Genomic DNA, 22,427 nt, shown 5'->3' with positions numbered 1-22,427 from the left:
ACCTCTGAATGCCTGTTGATATGAGATATGAGTGGGGTGGAAAGAGAAAAAGGCCAGGAAAGTACACTAAAAAGACCTAGAGTTAATTAATTAAAGCTCAAAAAGACAGGAGCAACTTGGCCTGGAATGTTTGAATATTCCTCCGATAAAGGAGAGGGTACCTCAGCATAGCCTGTGTTTATTATGTTAATCATACAGGCCCAGCCTCTTCTTTTCCTTTTTCTTTTTTAACTTTTTACCTATATGCTATTTTTTTTCTTTATGATCCCAAATAGTTTGCAACCCAGGAAATCAATTTAGCATGCAGGCACAGCCATAAACAACATAGCAAAAGGCAGGAAGGATTTCATCCCAAAGATTGCATTTTAATACCCAAGAGGTCAAGAAGCAAGATTCTCAACTTACTCATTAGCAAACAGACAATAACTCTGCCCCCCTTGGAAGAAGGGCAGCCAGTCCTGATATGCTCCCAAACCAGGAAGGTGCTATCGTGGGAGGGGATCAAAAGCAGTAAATTTCTTGTGTTAAGCTAATTTTGCAGAATTACCCAGCGGACTGATAAGAAATATAATGTCTCATCAAAGATACTTGAGACCACCTAACAAGTCTACACCTTCAGGTGCCGGCCACACTCTTAAAGAATCCTTAAAAAGGGAACCCCCAACCCCTGGGGTGCTCCTCTCTCCGAGGCCACCAGCACCCTCAAAGTGCACAACCTTTTAACTTAAAACTTTCTCTCTCCAACTTCCCAGGGTGCCCATCCCTCCTGAGGCGGTCTCACTTTCTCCAGGAGTAACTCCAAACAAAACTCTCACTCCGCCTCACTGCCGTGTCCCCACCTCTCAACTCTTGGCTGCGGCTGCAGGGCTGCAGCGGGGAAAGGGACCGAGGAAAACACACAATGCTCTCCCAACACCAGGGCTTGTCCTGGGAGGTCTCTTGTATTTCTTCCTCCTTAGCTTTCCCTTCTCTGGTGTTAGGGGAAGCGTCGTTGGTAACCAACAGATTCCTCAGGTGAGCTGGAGGCTTTATTACCATCAAAAAATTAACTCAAACCTGGCAAAGCCAGTTTTCATCTGATCTAACTTTAATCCAGACAAAACAGCAAAATTTGATCATCTTCTGTTTGTCCTTAACCCGGTACAGGAGGCGTCCCCCCAGTACCATAACCTTCACCCCAGCAGGCTATCTGGGGGGAAATTCCAAGGGAGCTCATCTGGTTCCCTTTTCTCTGCTTCCCTAGGCCTAGAATTTGTATTTCCCATCCTTCAAGAGGTCCGTGTGTCTGAGTTCCCTGTGTACTCAACCCCCCAAATGGAAGTTTCTTGCACAGACCCCGATATTACACGTTGCAGCCACACACACTTGACCTCTGAAAAATGCCCAAACACCAAGGCAGTACTTCAAGCCCAATTTTCCCACCTTGGCTCGTGCACTAGGTTGCCTGGTTGCCGCGGTGCCTGCGTTTTCTCCCCTGCGTCGGTCATGCTGTCTCCGCACAACAGTCTCGGGTCTCCCCTCGGCTTCCGTGCGAAGATGAGACGCCCAGACACAGCAGGCCGCCCAAAGCCAGGCGGGACGCGTCTTCCCACTCCACTTGGGCCCCCACCTCGCACAGGCAAGAGGATCCCGGATGAGCCCCCAAATTGTGAGAAATACACTCACTGGTCCAAATTCAATAAGTGGACGCGGAGACAAAGAGAACAGCGGAGCGAGGCTTTAATGACGGTCTTGCAAGATCGGGTGTCTGGTTCCTCATTGGCCGAGTACGAGAGGGTTCACAGTCTTCCCTGGATGTCGCTTAAGCCGTTATATCTTTCCTTTACATGTCTTATTCTTATTGGTAGGTTTAAAAAAACTCAAGCAGGTAGCGCCAGGTCCTTATCAATTTCCCCACCCCCACTCTCAGCCTGAGCAGCTTCCACCACGTGGCCCTTTGCTAATACCTTACTCTTTAAAATGATTAAACATCCTAGTGGGAATAAGTCACATTTAGGTTTTATACTCTTTCCTAACACTGGAAAACCAGGTCAGCAGATGCGGTGATGAAGAGCAGTGGGTACAGTTTAATACTTGTTAACTTCTGGAGTTAGCAGTTTTTGTTTAGCCTTTTTAAACATTTATACCCTCCAACACTTCTTACCCTTATCTTGGTTTAATATAATATCTGAAAATGAATCTAAGATAAGACTTAGAGATGTCTAAGTGATCTGAGAGGTTGGAAGCACAGACTCTGAGGAGCCAGGGGTTTGAATCTGCTCTAGATCAACTCATTTCTTCATCCTTTTAAGAAAGGTAAAGTATTTTCAGGGTAGTCTTTTGTAATGGGGTTTTCAGATTAGATCTTTAACCCCCAAATAGAGGCCCTTGTCAGATGAGGGTGTCTTCAGAAAGGAGAACGCAAAAATCCCTGCCCCATTTGTCAGTGAGCTCCTCTGCCTCCTCTGCTTGGTGACTGCAATTCAGGACTGAAAGAGATTTGGAATCCTTTGTCAAGTGCTTTGGTTGAGATTTGTTTTCAGGTTGCATTTTAGAACTAGACTATTTGCTTGGCCTTTACCCCCAATCTCCATGAATTCCAAAGCTTTATAACCATCATCAGTCAGACACCAGATACCTGAGAAGGACTTCCTCCTATGTGGGAGGTTCTGGAGAAACAGGACACACACCAGGAGTCTCCCTATTCTGTAGAAATTGAGTTAGTCAAAATGAGATGTGATACTGACTTCCTTTTAAAAAATGTTTAGCTAAACTAGCATCTTAATCTTTAAAACTCAAAAATTATGTTGTAGTTTACCCAAGGAGACATTTGCTAGGATTTTGTTTTATAATATTTAAAAAAAATTGATAATCTTCAATTTTTGGCCATTTTATATTTCATTTTCCATCTTTTATAGCAATAAAAATATTATTATTTGTATTTCCTCATTATCTGCTGTTGTAGCAGTTATTGCCCAATCAGGAAAGTGGAAACAATTCTAGATACTTCAAGCAGAGAGGAATTGAAATGCAAAGGATTTGGTAGAGGTGTTGGAAGGGCTGGAGGAGCAAAGGAAGAAAGGGTGTGTGTGGAGGAGCAAAAGGGAGAAGGGGTTTGTTACCCAGAGATCAGGAAGCTGCCCCTGGAATGGAGCCCAGGGGTCTGGAGCTGCTGATTGGCTGGCTGCTCTTGGAGCCAAGTCACCTCAGTAGCAGGAACCCAGAAGCCCTCACTCAGCTGATGCTGCTAGAGCCTGTGCTGTGTGCAGTTGCTTATAGTCCTCCACAGTTGCTTACTGCTACTGCAAACAGACCAGAAGCAGGAAAAAAGTGTATTTCTCTTCTGCAGTCTAGTCTCCAGCCAGCCTTGCGCAGAACCTAACCAGAAGCTAGCTGGCAAAGGAGCCTGGGAAATGTAGTTCGTAGGCTTTTAGTTCTAGTGAGACAGAGAAGGGTATATAGGAAGTGCAAGTGTGGCCAAATAAATGCTGTCATTGCTTGAGGATGGTGAATTTGTTATTGTGGGAATGGGCAAAGAAGGCACTCCTGTAAATTAGAACATTCAGATAGGTGGAGAAGAAATACAATGGCATTCTAGGTAAGAGGTGTAGAGATGTGGAAGCAGAAATGCACAAGGCATGTTCAGGGAACAGTTTTCTGAAGCATGGGGTTCTTGTTGAAGGATAAGTGAAAATAAAGTTGGAAAGGTAGGTTGGAGTCAAATTGGAGTGGAAGCGTTGTGGAAGTGTGTTGCTTTAAAATTAACATGGAGCAAGGTACACAAATGATTGGGCCTGGCAGAGACTTGTGAAGAAACTCATTATAGTTTAAGCTTTGAATGAAAAAAAACACACAGTAAGGCTGTGGTGGTGGAGTTAGAGAGGAACAATCCATTCGAGATTGGCTGTCTCGAGTGGGTTGGGGCAAACCAGTGGAGTAAAGAATGAATTCTGGCTTCCTGTTAGTTATTCTGTATAAATTGAATGTATTGATTGCTTTATGATCTTTGAAGGTCTTTGTTCTTTACCTTTCATGCTTTTCCCACTCTGTGGTATGATGCCTTGGTGAGTAAGACTCTCCTGTATTGTTAGGCTCTCCCTTAAAATGGCACTAAATTCATTTTGATCATAAATTCTATTAGTAAATCTAAAATCTGTGTAACTTTGCAGTGGCCTTGATAAGTTGAGGTAACATTTTTATTACTTGGGGATACCTTTTTGGCTTTTTCTTCCATCACTAATTAATTATCCCATTTAGCAGGTAATTATTGAGTCAGGTACTGTGTTTGGTGTGGAGGTTGGATAGAGAGCAGAATAGATGAGACACTAGGTCCCCATCTTCTTGGAATTAACAATTTAACAGGAAACATAAAGAAAAACTGTTACTCAGCCTTAGAGCCTTTGCAATTGCTGTTTACTCTGCCTAGAACACTCTCCTCCAGATTCCCAGGATTTTAACTTCCTCACTTCTTTGTTTTATAATGGTCTGTTTCCCCTCAATAGAAGGTGAGCCCTGGGAAGGCAAGGATCTTTGTTCACTGCTGTAACCCTGGGGCCTAGTGCAGTGCCTGGCACAATTGTAGGTAATTTGCAAAAACTCAGTACTGTTTTTGTCGAATGAGAATAAATGAATGGGGGCATTTAGGGAACTGAAAAAAGGCCACAGTGGCTAGAGTCTAGTGGGAAAAAGGTAGAATCCTGGAGATGAGATCACATAGGGATGTTCAAGAATTTGGGGTTTTAGTAGAAGGCCAGAGGGAAGCTCTGAGGGGTATGTCAGCAGGGAATTGACAAGATCAGATCTGTACTTTAAAAAGATAATTTGCTGCTCTGCAGAGTATGGATTGCAGAGAGCAAGAGTAGATGTTGGAAGGAACACTTAGGTTGAGGTTGTGGGGATCCAGGCCATGTAGCTTTCCTGGCAGCAGATATGTTCTCTCTCTCAGCTGTTGATTTTGAGCATCTGTTCCAAGGATAGGGATTGATTGTTAATCAATCAGTCTGCTTATAGTTGTAAGGCACTTAGATTATCATCAGCCCCAAGAGACCTACCTGTCTCCTTGAAGAACATCATTGTTCAGAGATCCTGCTGAGGGATGAAAGCTGTCAAGATAGCTTGGCCGTCCTGTGCCATTTAACTAGTTTGTATCTCTGTCCCTCCCGTTCCCTCTGCAAGATTTAATGACCTAGTTAGGGAGAAAGTCCAGGCCTCTTGGCTACTTTCTAAGTGTTCTACCACTAAAACATTAATATTACCTTTCTCAGAATTCTTCTGAATCATTTGCTGGCACTGTAAGTGGCTTTTTAAACTTTGATTTTGCCACTTTTGAGACTGTTTATGCTAGTACTTTTTGCTGTAGGAATTTGAGTTGCTTTGGTTACTTGAAGAAGGCCTTTTCATTTGCCTTTGCTTTTTAAAATGGGAGTTGAACAGCCTGTGATAGGTAAGAATGTTTTTGTCTCCTGACATATTAGTTGGCAAAGTAGTAGAGGCAGCCCTTAGTAAAGGTCACTCTGGAAGAATATTAGTTGGGTACTTGGCATTCTTGTGGAATGATACAGGTTTATGGCCGCCTTATTACGTTCTTAAAATCATGTTTTTTAATTAGAAGCAAGCACATACAAAGCTTTGTGACTCCAGACAACACTGGCCTTACTGTGGTAGATGACAGAGCATGGTTTGCGCCTGTAGGAATACAGGTCTTGCAGGGGGAATGGTACAGAGGTGTGAGAAGGCTGTAGCAAACACATTCTAGCTTCGTCCTTGCCGTCTGTTCACTGCAGCCTTAATGTGGAATGTGGTTATACAGCTTTCAGGCTAAGCTGCTTTTGGATTGCTCCTGACTAGACTTTTAGCTCTCATGATTCAGTTGATTGAGTTGAGCTTTCTGTTAAATAGACAATATAGAAAATGAGTTCAGTAGCCTTAAGTTTTTAGAACTCATGTAACTATAAAACTTGACAAGCCAATATGTAATTTTAATCACCAACTTTGAAATGGCCCCCTCTAATGTTTTAAATAAGAGTATATAAATTTGAAGACTGACAAGATAGTAAAAACAACTCCCCACCCCCCCCAAAACAACGAGAGAAACCTCAACTTACTCTCTTGTGTACAATTCTTCACTGGACAAAAAGGGCTCAGAAAAGTGTATTATCTCTTCATCCTAGTGTAAGCCAAGATGTCCTTAGTGAAGAAGACTGAAAGGTAGATGTATTTGATAGTGTGTTTGTTATGTAAGTTTATAGTTGGTATGTAAGGTTACATACGAGTTAACATAAAGTTATATGTTTACATGCTGACACCATGCTCCTGAGGGGAGTTGATAGCCAGAGGAAACATCCTGTAATAGACAGCAAAATTAAGTCCCTGTGAAGCACATTGAACATGGTAGGTTTTCTGAACAGAAAGCTGAAATATAACATAGGGATGCAGGAGCAGGTGAGCATCCTGAGCAGTTAGGAAGGTATGTGTAGAAGTGAAGGAGCTAGGTTGAATTGCCTCTATCCATCACCAAATCCTTTATTCCTTCTGCAGGCTCTAGTAGTAGTCACATTAGCCCTGTGAAAAAAGTTTTCATTTAAGATTTTAACATAGTGGATGATGTGAGTAGTCAGTCAGCCTGCTGGTAAGGTTTTATAATGGGGGTATACTTTCCTATTCCCTTCTTTATAATGTGAGTTGGAAATCAACAGTAACTATTTGTTGCATGCTGATTCTAAGACTTCTTGAAAGTGTGTGCACTGTGTTCCCAGGACCATGTGTAACCTGGGGAGTGGGAGGTGAGGGAAACTGAGTGGGTTTATGTTAGGATGAAACAGTGCAGGCATTCTATGCGTATGTAACTGAGAAAGTTTTGCTGTCACTAGTGTGAGTACATTTTTGATACTTTGAATTCAGAGACATGGTTTTCTGAATAGCAGCCAAATACATGACATCAAGGTGATTTCCTCTAGCAGTGGGATAGCTGTCATGGAAGAGTAGGCTGGACCTGTTTTCCTTCTTAAGTGTGAGGGCTGAAGTAATGGTAAGAGGTGACTCACTCATCTTCGTGAAAATTCCTGGCCAAGGACTTTAAAGAAATGGTAGTTGATAAAGAGGAACTAGTTACTATTCTGGTCTGTTATCTAAGGGAAAATCATGAAGGTAGCATTTTATAGAAAATGCCATTTATTAAATTCTTTATATGATTGCAGTGTTTTTTTAAGTTATTTTTGGACTCCCCAACAGGACGTGTTACTTTTATAGTTTGAAATCTGTCTTGACATAGTGGGTGGCACATAGGCTTTATCTGACTATATGGAACATAGAGTGGAAGCTCATGAAAGTGGACATATGGTGGGGAGCAGAGATTGTAGCCGTCATAAATGGTACTGGCTGAATGTCACTCCTTTTTGTCCCCTTGCCAGTCATTTTGATTCTAGGATCTTGATTAATCCTGTCATTTTAGGCCGAGTAGTGCCCTGGGATGGGTGGGGGTGGGAGAGGCCTTGCTTGGAGCGCAGGTCTGACAGCAGCTTCTGTGACTTTCTTGCCCTGCTTCACTTTCTGCATCTATTACCTGAAGGAGTTGGCTGCCAGCTGTTCCCAGCTCTCTTCAAGGGGCTTTCATTTGGACAGAAAACCAGTCAGTTCTTCTAGAAGTCCTCTTAGTTGTTAATCCCAAGAAGAATCTTAGGAATTTTTTTCAAATCCGTCAGTTTTCTCAGATTTTGCTTCTTATTTTTCTGCCCTTTTCCCTTGGCAGACTCCCTTGACTGTGAGACACAGGGTCATCGGTTCAAGTATGGGGAGGAAATTATGGCCTTGAGCACAGTCAGAAAGAATCTGGCTCTCAGGAGCTTCCTGTGAGCCACCGCCAAATTACAAAGACTGGGCCCTGACAAGGCTTTTCAAAGGGGCATCTTACACCAGCACTGTGTCAGCGTTTCCATCGTAAGCAGTTGTTTTTCATGGTGCTTATTATGACCTGGTTTGAAGTGGCCTTTACATGGAAGCATTTACCCAGTGGTGTGAAGGTAAAATAGCAGATGGAGCTGTGGAGGGAGGGTGAGAGCATGTGGACTGCTTTCAGGATTCCCTTTTCAGCCCAGAAGTGACCATGCCATTCTTGTTCAGAATCCTGGGGTTTCATCAGAGGATGAAGTCCAGACTCTCCTTAGTGTGGCAGGGCCACCCTCTGCAGATTTTGCCCTTGACCTTCTGCTGTACGTGCCTTATGCTCCATTTTTGTTCTCTGGCCAGCAAAGCGTGATGGACTGGGGAAGACTGACCTGGCAAGGTGAAGGAAACCTGGGTTTGGCCCCGGCTCCATCTCTCACTAGCCCTTTCTCTCTCTCTCTCTCTCCGTAGTCATTGAATCTGGTGAGTTTCCTGACTGAGAGGAGGAGAAGAGAGGGTTTAGGGGATGGTTTGCGAGGCTCTTTTTGACTCTGGTCTCTTGGGAAAATCCTGGGGATTAGACCACCAAATGTCTGACCACTAAATGGCTTTTGAACCATAAAGTTTTTTGAGCTCTTAAATAAAGACATATAACTTTAAAAAAGATTCTTTTTGTGTGAGATTCCAACATGTACAACATCACATTGAGTTGCACTTTTTTAGGGTGGGCAGGTCTGAGGTGCCACCTGTTTGGCCTTTTCCGTAGCCCTGTAGGACTGCCAGTTATGTCCCGAGTCCCCTGGGGCTCCGCTTCTCAACTTCTCCTTCACTCGCTACAGCGAGGGTTAGAGTCACTTGTTTGACCTGACCAGAGGAAGCCTAGTGTAGAAGAGGGGAGGGTGTGTTACAATGGTTTATTCGTAATCGTGGACAGAGTGCTGGGTTCAAATCCTAGCTTTACTTGATAGCTGTGTGAACTTGTGTTTCTTCATTTCTCTGAATTGTATCCTTTTTAAAAACTGTAGAGAAAAGTGTATAAAGCACATGCAGTATGAACACTTATGAATACCCATGCAACCAGCCCAAGTCACAAAAGAGAACAGAAGCTCCATTTGCGTCCTTTTTCTATCATATCCCCTACCCTGGCCTCAAAGTAGGAGCCTGAAATAATGTTTCTCACATATTGAGGTGATAAATATTTGCATAAGAAATAGTCTTTTTCTTAGTAACTTTTTGTTAACAGTGCCTACGTATAACATTGAGAAAGTCCAGTTTGTTTTAGACATACTGACTTCTATCGTCCTCTCCTCTAGAAGAAGATAGGGATAAATACCTCAATTTAGCAGATTTTCAAATCTGATTAAGCCTAGGGCACCAATTTGTGCTGATTCCAGTTCCTTTCCCCACGTTCTGTTTTGTAACTTCTCGTTTTTTCCTCTTTCTTGGATCTCTCTGCTTTTAACTTCATTTGAAACAAGATAGGTAGCTAAGTATATGTGGAGGCTGGAAAGTGGAAAGGGTGAATATGAGTACTGAGTTTATTAGTGTAAGGTCTAAATTAGTTACTTAATCTCTAGATCCAGATTGTTCCCTACTAAAATTTGCTGAGTTTAGAAGTTGGTTCTGTTTGTCTTGTTTCTGTGTGACCATTGTCTTTCTCTTCAGTACAGGTGGGTTACATAAAATAAAACCATTCTTTTTTAAAAATGCTTGAACATATGGCATAACTTTTATTTATTTATGTAGTAGCCTGTTTTAGGATTGGCAATTTATAGAATAATGCAAATGCACAGTGAGGAATAATTAGAAGTAATGGGCGGCAATACTCATGTCATTTTAGAATGCCATCAGGGGTACAGGATAGCATGGCTTACTTGTTGGACTTGAAAATAAGCTGACCTATTTTCCCCAATTGACAGAAATGCCTATTTCTTCAGCACTGTCTTGTTTGCAAGGCACATTGGACTGGACAATGCCTCTTCTTGCATATTGAGAGAAATATTTATGCAGAAAGTTCTTTTGAAAAACTTTATTTTTCTGTTGAGAAGTTTAAAGAAAATCTGAATAGATCATAAGTGCTCAGGAGCAACTGCTGAAATAATTGTATAGGCTTTCTTTACCATTTGAAAAATAAGTCTAAAATTGTTCTGAACACCAGCAAATTCAAATGTAAGACTAAGCTTACCTTTGTGTTTTTGTATCTTGGCTGCTAAGAATCTCAGCTCAGTATACTAGTGACAGGTAGTCCGTGATACCAAGGCTGATTGGTGTGCCTTTAATTTTGAATTGGCCTTGGTTTTGCATTTCCTTTCGTGTAGAATATTCTTTTGTTGTTGTTGTTTTTTGTATTTTTATTTTTTATTAAGGTATCATTGATATACACTCTGATGAAGGTTTCACAAGAAAAACAATATGGTTTCTACATTCACCCTTCTTATCGAGGCCCCCTCCCATACCCCATTGCAGTCACCATTGGTGTGGAATATTCTTAAAGCTTTTCAGAAATTCTCTTTTGTTGTTACTGTTTTTCATAACATAGATAACCCAGAGAAATTGTGCTGCATCAGTGAGAAAGACTTCTCAGCCTTTGGTTTTGTCTTTGTTTATAGTCGCTTTGATCAGATAGCTTGAATAGAACTCCAGAGCTACCTGGTAGAAAGCTGTAGAGGATAAAGTTTAAGGAAGTGCTTGTGCTGCAATCAGCCTCCTTAATTCATTGGTGGAACTTGATTTCATCCTGTGAATAACTTGGCCTAGAAATTTTGTTTCTTTGGGTTAGGTTTGTAGAGTTCTGCACACCTCAAGGCAAGAGAACCGTGTCCCGGTGGAACTATGGGCTGCTTGCTTTATTCATGTGGGCTGGCCAGGGTGGTAGGATAGCAGTGTGGTTCTATTTTTCTACTCTGAAATTCAAAGGTATCTTTACTTGGGTGGGGGCGGTGGGGGGGAATGAATCGAGAGGAACGGGAAGGGGACATTGTCAAAAATTCTAAATGCAGTATCAGAGAATGTTTCACAGCTGCTCTTTTAAAAATTAACTTTAGGCCAGATTATTCTCAAAACAGACATCTGAGTTATCAGGCCTTGGTAATTGTTTTTGTGTGTGTTTTTCTCATTTTCCTCATTGGGCTCTCTAGAGAGTGCTGTCCATTGAGTTTACAGAGGGTATAGCAAGAGCTGAATGCACATACATACCCAGTGTCCAAGAACAGCCCATCTGTTGTATGAGATTACATGTTTCAAGACCAGATGGTTAAACACTTAAATCAGTCTTTCCAAAGATCCAGATGACCCATTTCAGAGATTTCCTGTACCCACAGCCCTAGGGATATAGTGAGATTCTGTGGCTATGAGGAAATCCTCCCTCCTACACTAAACAGAAGTAAGTGTATGTAGCCTGTTCTAGTGGGAGCAACCATCAGTGCTATTCTGGGCAAATAATTTGCTCTTTGCTTCCTTTGTAAATCCATGGTTTTTTGTCCCCTTTCCAATTTTCTTACTTTAATTTGCTTTGGGCTTAAAGGTAGAAATATAATTGCCATATTCAAATGGAGTTTTCTTTTATGTAAGATCATCATCTTCTTAGACTGTTAATTTATTGGGTGAGGAGTTGAGGTAGCAGTTTTACCAACAATAAGTAACCTGGGTGGGAGCAGAGATTATTTTCATAATAGGTTCTCATGGATAAAAATACAGTTTCTTCATAGTCTGAGCCCTGCCTGCCCTTCTCATCTTTTGCCCCCCATACTTGAAAACTCTATTCCAGTCAGTCTGTTCAAAACATGTCTGGTGCTTTTCCATTTTGGTAACCATTATTCATGCCCTTTCACATCTTTAGAATGCCTGGGCCATCTCTCCAAGTCCTGCCAGTCTTTTTTGTACCAATTTAAATTTTACTTCTGCTGTGACACCTTCCCTAGTCACCACCAGATCGAAATGACATCCTCTTCCTTTCTCTGGATCCCAGGAAATGGCCTGTGCCATTTGTTGTCTTGTGGTTCAATTATATTCTAAGTAAAAATACTGTATCTCAAGTAATTATAAGATTCTCTTCAACGGGGACAGTGCTCATTTCTTGTTCATTACATCAACGTAGCTCTCTAAATATGTGTTTGATTTGGCTGATGGACAGTTCAGTTCTCAATTCTAAATATTAGAGACTAGAGTGATAGAAACATGTTTAACCCCTCTGAAATAATATGAAGGAAGGAGAGAGCTTACTGCTCCGTAAACTGGGGCCATCAAGTGACTGCCTTTCTCTTTTATTCAGTTTTAGAGACTATGTTGTGTTGTGCTTGCTCAGTTTGATGTAGTCATTTCATAAGACACTCCTCATGTAGTAAAGAGATGAGCAGAATCATGGCATTGCTTCACATTCCAGCAGAAATCACACAGAGGAAACAAAGACTCCCTCTGATCCTGTCAGGTTCATAAGGATTGTAATTCCTGTTTATATCTCAATACCCTGACACATTTGTGCACATTACTAAGCTTGTGTAAATTCATCTGGACTTAACAGATGAATGAATTAGATGAAAAAGGATTTTGGACTCTAGTTCCAGATTTTCTTCTCTACTTTGTCTAAATTTTTTAAAGGAAAAACAAAAGCCTTAAGAAAATGTACTTTCTTTATTAATACAATGATGGAAACATTAGGTTTTAATATTAAAGAATATTTAAAGTTAATATTACAGAATATTTAAATTCAGTGGTTCAGACTATAGAGTAATGTTCTCTTCTTACTGGAGCTCTTATGGGCCATCCTACCTGGCTCCATTAGAAAGTATATTCCTCTAGAAAATTCTCCTTTAGGAGTCGCTCTTACAGGGAAAATGTTTCCTAGTTAGATCCCCTCCTTTTGCTTTTCCTCTCCTATATCTATGAGTCTTACCATGTATCTACTTAATGCAAACATTTTAACCCACTGCTGATGGTAATTCATAGCTTTGACATTTTAGTTGTTGAGAAGTATGAGGTATTAAGGACATTTAGAAAATGCTCTTTGCTTTCTGTTAGTTGGAGTCCATATTTATATTCCTTTCCCTTATTGGGATTAAGAAAAATTATGGTAACAAGTATTTTACTTCCTTTGCTAGCAGCTCCCTAGAAAATTATTTCCTTATTATATAATATTATATTATTATATAATACAGTATTATTAGTTTGGTAGTGTTCTATATGTGGTTGTTTGAAACTAAATGCATTCTCAGTATCTTTGGATTATTCTCTTAGGTAGAGATGGTAGTTTTGGTTATGGACAGTAGTGGCATCTCTGTGTCTTAGGGGCATTCCAGATCACAGAGCCCAGAGACATTTCTTCTTGGGGATGGGTATAGGGTGGACCTGAGGTTGGTTGCTGGATGGGAGGGTAAAACACACCAACAGAGCTGTGGACAGTATGGACTTCAGCTGTCATAATAATGCGGGATCACAGTGGCCTTTCTGTGTCCTGTGAAATGTGTACTCTCTTGGGAATGTTGCTGCTTTTTGCCCTGGGCGTTTTGTTAGAGGTGTTAGAAAAGAAAATAGCCTCCTTCCTACCTTCCAATTGAGGTACTCTTTGGGAAGTTGGCTTATTTGTTAAACAAGTCAAATAAACAACTCTGGAAGCCTGGTGACAGGTTCTGAAAAAGCTCTCAGATATTTGCATTATGTTTTAGTACAGCATATATTTCTGACAAAGAATTGAAAATACTGCTTAAGTATTTTTATTTCTGAAGTAGTTGACTTATGGTGTAAAACTGATTAAATTTTAGGTTCTGTGTTTTTATTTTTCTAGCACAAGTAGCTCTGTTAAAGCTCAAAGATAAAAGGAGTTACTGTTTTAAAGAATACTTTTTCCCTCCTTGGCCGTAACTCTTCAGTTTTAAAAGGATTAGTATTGGCAAATTATTAGAACGGGTATTCAGATTTTGCTATTTGAGTAGCTTAGTTACCCATCGAGAACACTGGTTCCCATCAGATTTAAACTAAAGACATTGCAGAGTCTTGGACATGCTCTGGCTTCTATTTTCTTTTTCTTTGTGGCCTTTAGATCATTAAATTTAGTGACTCAGCTAATTTTTTTTTTACCTACCTCTTAGAAAAGTTGAACATGTTTGTGACCAAGCACTTAAGGTTATTTCCTTTAAACCAAGTGTTTGAGGATGCTTTCAGATTTATAAGTCTTTGTTTACCATGTAATTCAGTCTAATAGAGGAACTAGTAAAACTGCATTATCCAGACATCAAAGACAGGCATGTAAGAAGAGTATATTTATACCAGGGAACCTATTAGGTTTCTAACAAGTGGAAAGTTACCAGGTGTCCAAAAATTAACCACTCCCATGCCAGCTAATTCTCATTTTTTTTGTAGCTTTTTTAGTGTCCTCAGTATGAGTTGCTACATTCTTGAGAGTTGAGAGGTTGCTTTCATTTCTTTAGCATCCTTCAGATTACTAAGACTTTGACTTGAATGGACCTAATAGGATATTGTGCCGTTTTAAAAATTGTAACTAAGCAAGGTGTTGAGTGGATAATATATTTTTGTTCAGTTCAAAATTGAGTGGGTATCTTTGTTTCTTGAGGTTCAAGAGCAGGTTGATATTTTATTTTCCTGAGGCTTCTGTGAAATAGATAATTTGACCCACCTTACAGAAAGTAAGTGGGATGATTTGTCAGCTGCATGCAGCAGTCACTTGAAGTAGGATCTGTGTCACCAAGTTGTGTTTCAAGATTGGTCAAGTGGGTGGCCTTGAGTCCTGCCAGACTCTGGGATGAGGAATTGATAGAGAAGGGCTCTGTTATGGGAGCACCATTGACTTCCTTAAGCCTTCATCTGCATTCTTATCTGAAGCTCTTTTGAACTCATCTCCTCATGGGTTGGACAAAATTATATGTGTGCTATAGAGTAATGTGCAAAAGCACTTTGATTTTGTACAAGTCTTTCCTTTTCAGATATTTCAGAGGCTGTGTGTAAACATGCTTGTAGCTTTACTTATGTAGGCAGTCACCTGGGGGAGTGGAAGATGGGAAAGGTTTGTTTTTTCTCTTTCCCATGGATGTCTGCTTGCTCCTGAAGTCTGGAACTTGGCTTCCTTAGCAGCATGCCATTAGGTTATCTGGAAGCAATTGCTTACAGTCATGGAGATTTCTCTTTTGAAAATGCTCAAACAATTTTTACATACCACATGTAGCCAGATTTTGTTTCCTTAGAGGGTTTGGTTTTCTAGGTTATCAAAGGAAGATACCAATGTTTGGGAAGGGTCTGTGACCTTTTGAGGCTACCAGGAACCACGGTACTCTCCCATTCTTTGACCCCTTGTATCAGTCAGAATAACATGTGATGGTCTGACTTCCTGTGGTGTTTCAAATGATACAGGCTCACAAAAACATTAAGGTTATGGAAATGCTGGTTTCCTACCAGCCACAGATGAGAGTCAAAATAAAATGGCCCTGTTTTAAACTCTCCTCTTTGGGAGTATCTCAGGAGACTGTTCATTTGGCTACAGGCTCAGTAGCTGCACAGTCATACTGCACATGCAAATAGACGGCAGTGCAGTTAACAGAGGTAGCCAGAGGGCCATTTATGCAGAGGCAGCCAAGGACCACATAGTTTACTTATTTCAGCTGGAAAGTTGCTGACAACTTTAAGAGACATCTTCATAACATTTTATTACTTTGGCTATTGAAACTTCAGGTTTTAAGGTGCCACTTTTTAGCACATTCTGTGGTTCCCCATAGCCTTAAGAAAAGAATCCAAACTCTTTTGAAGTGACTTAATCTGGTCCCTGCTTACTTGCCAACACATCTCACCCGTCTTACACACACACACAGGTTCAGCTGGTTCCCATGGGCCTTGCTTTTTTCTGTGGAGAGAGGATTCTGCACATTTCATTCCCTCTACTTCAGGTCGTTCTCAAAGCCTGGGTTTGGGGACTCTTTAATGTGCTCTAATTCACTGATTTATTTACTCCTTGAGGAAAGTTTGTGTCAAGCACTGTGTCATAGGCTGAGGACACAGAAGTGAAGAAAGCAGGGGTGGGCCTTATCCTCACAGAGCTTAATTCTTGTCCAGGAAACCACACCATACTCACTCCCTTTAAAAAAGGTTTTCATTTGGAAATAATTACAAACTTAAAGTTGTAAAAATTAAAGTAACACAAAGGAATATCCTATACATTTTACCGTAAAGTATACACTTTTCCAGAGTCACCTGTTGTTAACATTTTACTCTTGTGTTCTTACTCTTTCTGACTATATGCATATGTTATTGCTTGGACCAGTCACATACATTACGGCCTTTTCCCCCAAAGTACTTCAGTGTGTATTTACTGAGAGTAGGGCTATTCTTTCACATGATGGTTATCAACTTTATTAATTTACATTGATAAATACTTTTATCTAATATTCTGGTCATAGTCCAGTGTTGTTAATTGATCTATTAACATCCTGTATAGCCTTTCCCTGGTCTGGCACAGAATTTCTTAAGTACAGAGTGTACTACGTCCATCCCACCCACCCCCGCCTGTAACAGGATCTTGCTCATTTTGTGTTTGTCTGGTGTTGTGATGAGGTTGATGTAAAGCATTCTAGGCCATCATATTTCATTAGCAGTGTTGGACTCTCCTGGAGTTATCACATCCTAAGGTCTGTGATGTCCTTCCATCCCTCTTTCGTGGGGATAGTTTTTATTACTGAAAGTGTTGACCGATTTCTCTACTGCATAATTAGTGGGGTTTTTTTTCATCCTCTTCCCCTTTGCAACTAGTGAGTAACTGTCTGTCAACAAACACCTGTTGCATGTACATATCCTGCTTCTCATCAAACCTCCTCCACCCCCCACATTTAGCCTAAAGAAATGGTTCTTGTCTGATCCAGTAGTATGAACTCAAGTTCCCTGTTTTTTTGAAATGGGTTAACAATTCATTACTGTGTTTAATTATTTTGCTGCTCAAATTATCCCAGATTTGACCAGTGGGAGCCCCATCAAGCTGGCTCCTGTGTCTTTTCTGAGGTGCCCTGACGTTCCTTTGAGCACTTTCTTTCTTGCACAAGATGGTCCAGGCTCATCTTGTGCCAACTCTGCCCTAGGCGTTTTTCCAAGGTGCCCTCAAACCCTTGTTTGAGCACATAGCAGACTGCTCACCTATGTGTCTTTCTCCAGTAGTTGATACTGTATCTCTTAAGGGTATATAGATGTCCGTCTTACTCATTCTTACATCTTCACCCAGCATAAGGCCTGGGACATTCGATGTTCACTGTTTGTTGAATCTGAAATTGATTTTTGCTATAGTTCAGTGATTAAAATTGGATTCCAAAACTATGCTGATGAGTTTTCTTTTTCTCCCCCCACCTAGGAAGAAATGTTGGCTATTTGGCGATGAGAAGTGGTGAGAACTGACCTCATACTGGCACACAAATACTATGAAACCTGATACTTTTGCTGTCTGGCCAGCTGGCTCCCACTGATAATGTTAGGAAGCCATCAGGTCCACTGGGAAACACTAATCTGATCTCGAAGTGGCTGATTGTGTCAGGATGTGTCGATGATGATGATGGCAAGAAAGCAAGATGTTCGCATCCCCACCTACAACATCAGTGTGGTGGGCTTGTCTGGGACTGAGAAGGAGAAGGGCCAATGCGGCATTGGGAAGTCTTGTCTCTGCAATCGTTTTGTGCGCCCGAGTGCTGATGAATTTCACTTGGACCATACCTCTGTCCTCAGCACCAGTGACTTCGGTGGGCGAGTGGTCAATAATGACCACTTTCTGTACTGGGGAGAAGTTAGCCGCTCCCTGGAGGACTGTGTGGAATGTAAGGTGCACATTGTGGAGCAGACTGAGTTCATTGATGATCAGACTTTTCAGCCGCATCGGAGCACGGCCCTGCAACCCTACATTAAGAGAGCTGCTGCCACCAAGCTTGCATCAGCTGAGAAACTTATGTACTTTTGCACTGACCAGCTGGGGCTGGAGCAGGACTTTGAGCAGAAACAAATGCCAGATGGAAAGCTGCTGATTGATGGTTTTCTTCTTGGTATTGATGTTAGCAGGGTCATGAATAGGAACTTTGAAGACCAGCTCAAGTTTGTTTCCAATCTCTACAATCAGCTTGCAAAAACAAAAAAGCCCATAGTGGTGGTCCTGACAAAGTGTGATGAGGGTGTTGAGCGGTACATTAGAGATGCACATACTTTTGCCTTAAGCAAAAAGAACCTCCAGGTTGTGGAAACCTCAGCAAGATCCAACGTCAACGTGGACTTAGCTTTTAGCACCTTAGTGCAACTCATTGATAAAAGCCGGGGAAAGACAAAAATCATTCCTTATTTTGAAGCTCTCAAGCAGCAGAGCCAGCAAATAGCTACGGCAAAAGACAAGTATGAGTGGCTGGTGAGTCGCATTGTGAAAAACCACAATGAGAATTGGCTGAGTGTCAGCCGAAAGATGCAGGCCGCTCCTGAGTACCAGGACTATGTCTACCTAGAAGGGACTCAGAAAGCCAAGAAGCTGTTTCTCCAGCACACCCACCGCCTCAAGCACGAGCATATTGAGCGCAGAAGAAAGCTGTACCTGGCAGCCCTGCCACTAGCTTTTGAAGCTCTTATACCTAATCTAGATGAAATAGACCACCTAAGCTGCATAAAAGCCAAAAAGCTCTTGGAGACCAAGCCAGAATTCTTGAAGTGGTTTGTTGTGCTTGAAGAGACACCATGGGATGCCACCAGCCACATTGACAACATGGAGAACGAGCGGATTCCCTTTGACTTAATGGATACAGTCCCTGCAGAGCAGCTGTACGAGGCCCACTTAGAGAAGCTGCGGAACGAGAGGAAAAGAGCTGAGATGAGAAGAGCATTTAAAGAAAACCTGGAGACTTCTCCCTTCATAACTCCTGGAAAACCTTGGGAAGAGGCCCGTAGTTTTATTATGAATGAAGATTTCTACCAGTGGCTGGAAGAACCTGTTTACATGGATATTTACGGCAAACACCAAAAGCAAATTATAGACAAAGCAAAGGAAGAGTTCCAGGAGTTGCTTTTGGAATATTCAGAATTGTTTTATGAGCTGGAGCTGGATGCTAAGCCCAGCAAAGAAAAGATGGGTGTCATTCAGGATGTTCTGGGGGAAGAACAGCGATTTAAAGCATTACAGAAACTCCAAGCAGAGCGTGATGCCCTTATTCTGAAGCACATTCATTTTGTGTACCACCCAACAAAGGAAACATGCCCTAGTTGCCCAGCCTGTGTGGATGCTAAGATTGAGCACTTGATTAGTTCTCGGTTCATCCGACCATCTGACCGGAATCAGAAAAATTCACTCTCTGACCCCAACATTGATAGAATCAACTTGGTTATCTTGGGCAAAGATGGCCTTGCACGAGAGTTGGCCAATGAGATTCGAGCTCTTTGTACAAATGATGACAAGTATGTGATAGATGGTAAAATGTATGAGCTTTCCCTGAGACCAATAGAAGGGAATGTCAGGCTTCCTGTGAACTCTTTCCAGACGCCAACATTTCAGCCCCATGGCTGTCTCTGCCTTTACAATTCAAAGGAATCTCTGTCCTATGTGGTGGAGAGCATAGAGAAGAGTAGAGAGTCCACACTTGGCAGACGGGATAATCATTTAGTCCATCTCCCCCTGACATTAATTTTGGTTAACAAGAGAGGAGACACGAGTGGAGAGACTCTGCATAGCTTGATACAGCAAGGTCAGCAGATTGCTAGCAAACTTCAGTGTGTCTTTCTCGACCCTGCTTCAACTGGCATTGGTTATGGACGCAACATTAATGAAAAGCAAATCAGTCAAGTTTTAAAAGGACTCCTAGACTCCAAGCGTAACTTAAACCTGGTCAGTTCTACTGCTAGCATCAAAGATCTGGCTGATGTTGACCTGCGAATTGTCATGTGTCTGATGTGTGGAGATCCTTTTAGTCCAGATGATATACTCTTTCCTGTTCTTCAGTCCCAAACCTGTAAGTCTTCCCATTGTGGAAGCAGCAACTCTGTTTTACTTGAACTGCCAATCGGACTACACAAGAAACGCATTGAGCTGTCTATTCTTTCATACCATTCCTCTTTTAGCATCAGAAAAAGCCGATTGGTCCATGGGTACATTGTTTTTTATTCAGCCAAACGTAAGGCCTCCTTGGCTATGTTACGTGCCTTTCTTTGTGAAGTGCAGGATATTATCCCCGTTCAGCTGGTTGCACTCACTGATGGCGCTATAGATGTCCTAGATAATGACTTAAGTCGGGAACAGCTGACTGAGGGGGAGGAGATTGCTCAAGAAATTGATGGAAGGTTCACAAGCATCCCCTGTAGCCAACCCCAGCATAAACTTGAGATCTTCCATCCCTTTTTTAAAGATGTGGTGGAGAAGAAGAACATAATCGAGGCTACTCATATGTACGATAATGCTGCCGAGGCTTGTAGCACCACGGAAGAGGTGTTTAACTCCCCCCGGGCAGGCTCTCCGCTCTGCAACTCAAACCTGCAGGATTCAGAAGAGGATATCGAGCCCCCTTCTTATACCTTGTTTCGAGAAGACACATCACTGCCCTCTCTGTCCAAAGACCATTCTAAGCTTTCTATGGAACTGGAGGGAAATGATGGGCTGTCATTCATCATGAGCAATTTTGAGAGTAAACTGAACAACAAAGTACCTCCACCAGTCAAACCAAAGCCTCCTGTCCATTTTGAAATTTCAAAGGGGGATCTGTCTTACTTAGACCCAGGCCATAGAGATGGACAGAGGAAGTCTGTGTCTTCTAGCACCTGGCTACCTCCGGATGGGTTCGATCCTTCTGATTATGCCGAACCCATGGATGCTGTGGTCAAACCAAGGAACGAAGAAGAGAACATATACTCAGTGCCCCACGACAGCACCCAAGGCAAAATCATCACCATTCGGAATATCAACAAAGCCCAGTCCAATGGCAGCGGGAATGGTTCTGACAGTGAAATGGACACCAGCTCTCTGGAGCGAGGCCGCAAGGTATCCATTGTGAGCAAGCCAGTTCTGTACAGGACGAGGTGCAGCCGGCTGGGGAGATTTGCTAGCTACCGAACCAGCTTCAGCGTGGGGAGCGACGATGAGCTAGGACCCATCCGGAAGAAAGAGGAGGATCAGGCATCCCAAGGTTATAAAGGGGACAATGCCGTCATTCCATATGAAACAGACGAAGACCCGAGGAGGAGGAATATTCTTCGCAGTCTGAGAAGGAACACTAAGGTAAGACACCAGTTTAGGAATGAGTCATAGGAGTGGCTTGCACAGGGTCTCAGAGAAAGTTGACTGATGATGACAATGATATTCAAGGACAACTTATTCTGGTAAAAAACAAACAAACAAACAAAAACTGCTCTGAGTGTGTGTGTGTGCGTTAATTTTTGAGGATAAAAAAGGAAGCAGCATCTCAGATAGCTACTCCTGGCGGCTCTAAAGTAGTAAGGACCGTAAGTGAATAGCCAGAGTTGTCTTTATCCAAAACAATAGTTGGGTACTATTACCAAAATGAACAGATTGTTTAAAGCTTGTCAGTGTCCTGACAAGTAGCTAAGCCAGTGGACAGTATGCTTGCTCTTCCTTCAAACACCAGAATCTAAAATTGCATGCCTTACTTAGTCTCTGACTCTTCAACAGACGTTTCATCCGTACATCTCTGAAACGCTCCCTCTTCCCCCTGCTGATCAGTAAAGGTTGCTGCATTTTAGATTAGGAAAAATTGGATGTTTATTTTATTTGCACACACAAATCAGTGAAGGGTCTTCAAGTACATAAATGAAAACTAAGAACCTTGCACTTCGAGCTATAAACCTGTCCCATGTATGTAAAATTGGAGTGTCCTCCAGCTCCATCATTTTAAGTAAGTCACTGCTGCTCTCAGAGCTTCACATTTGCTTAGGGAGCACAAGTGGGGCAGGGAGGGGAAGAGAAAGAAAAGGTAAAGCGTGTGTATTATGAATGCCAGGCCTGCTGTCAGCCAGCTTCAAATGCAGCAGGAGATGAAGTCTTCATCTTGTGTAGAGTTGCAGTGTGCGGGACAGGGTGCCCTGACTCCTTTGGCTTAGGCTTTGAGATTGAAAGGCTATTTCCCAACTCTTTCTCTTCTGCCCCATTTAGAGTAGGCATATATACCCTTTGATTTTCAGAGAAAGACGTCTTGGTGAGACAGCGCACCAGAACTGTGTGGTCCTTGCTAGCTCCCGACCAGCACTGTAGTGTACAGAATGATCTCTGCATAGAAAGCTTTTCCTCCTCACCCTGCAAGGAAACAGCAGAGAATGAAGTCATTTGACAGTATGTCAGGGAACTTGGGAAGAAGCGTTGTCAAAAACTTAACATCATTATAAGACATAACAAATCAGAAGGATCTAGAATACAGGCTATTTGAGAGTTCACAATTCTGTTGTGAAATATCACCTGGAGGCTAGTTCTGCAGCTCTTACTGGTTAAGAGGGCCCTGGAGATGGGGGAACATGGTGCCAAAGCCCTCACGAGGAAAATGTACTCACTTTGTGTTCCTAGATAGCATACAGAGTGCTTCTTGGTCACCATTGGTTGGAGCTTCCAGAATTTTCTTACC

The 22,427-nt window shown here is 42.0% G+C and overlaps 1 protein-coding gene across 1 annotated transcript in view; it reads left to right on the top strand.

The window, feature by feature from the left end:
* ARHGAP35 (Rho GTPase activating protein 35) overlaps positions 1–22,427 on the top strand; it is a 114,741-nt gene that overhangs the window by 25,156 nt on the left and 67,158 nt on the right. Inside the window, exon 2 of the mRNA XM_036885536.2 lies at positions 17,198–21,073. Within this exon, the coding sequence (XP_036741431.1) occupies positions 17,387–21,073 (3,687 nt within the window). The 5' untranslated portion in view covers positions 17,198–17,386. The remainder of the gene's footprint in view (positions 1–17,197; positions 21,074–22,427) is intronic.

The sequence above is a fragment of the Manis pentadactyla genome, chromosome 15 (genome assembly GCF_030020395.1).
Source record: "Manis pentadactyla isolate mManPen7 chromosome 15, mManPen7.hap1, whole genome shotgun sequence".
Taxonomy (NCBI): Eukaryota; Metazoa; Chordata; class Mammalia; order Pholidota; family Manidae; genus Manis; species Manis pentadactyla.
Note: the sequence above shows the minus strand (reverse complement) of the source record. Positions and strands in the feature narration are given on the sequence as shown.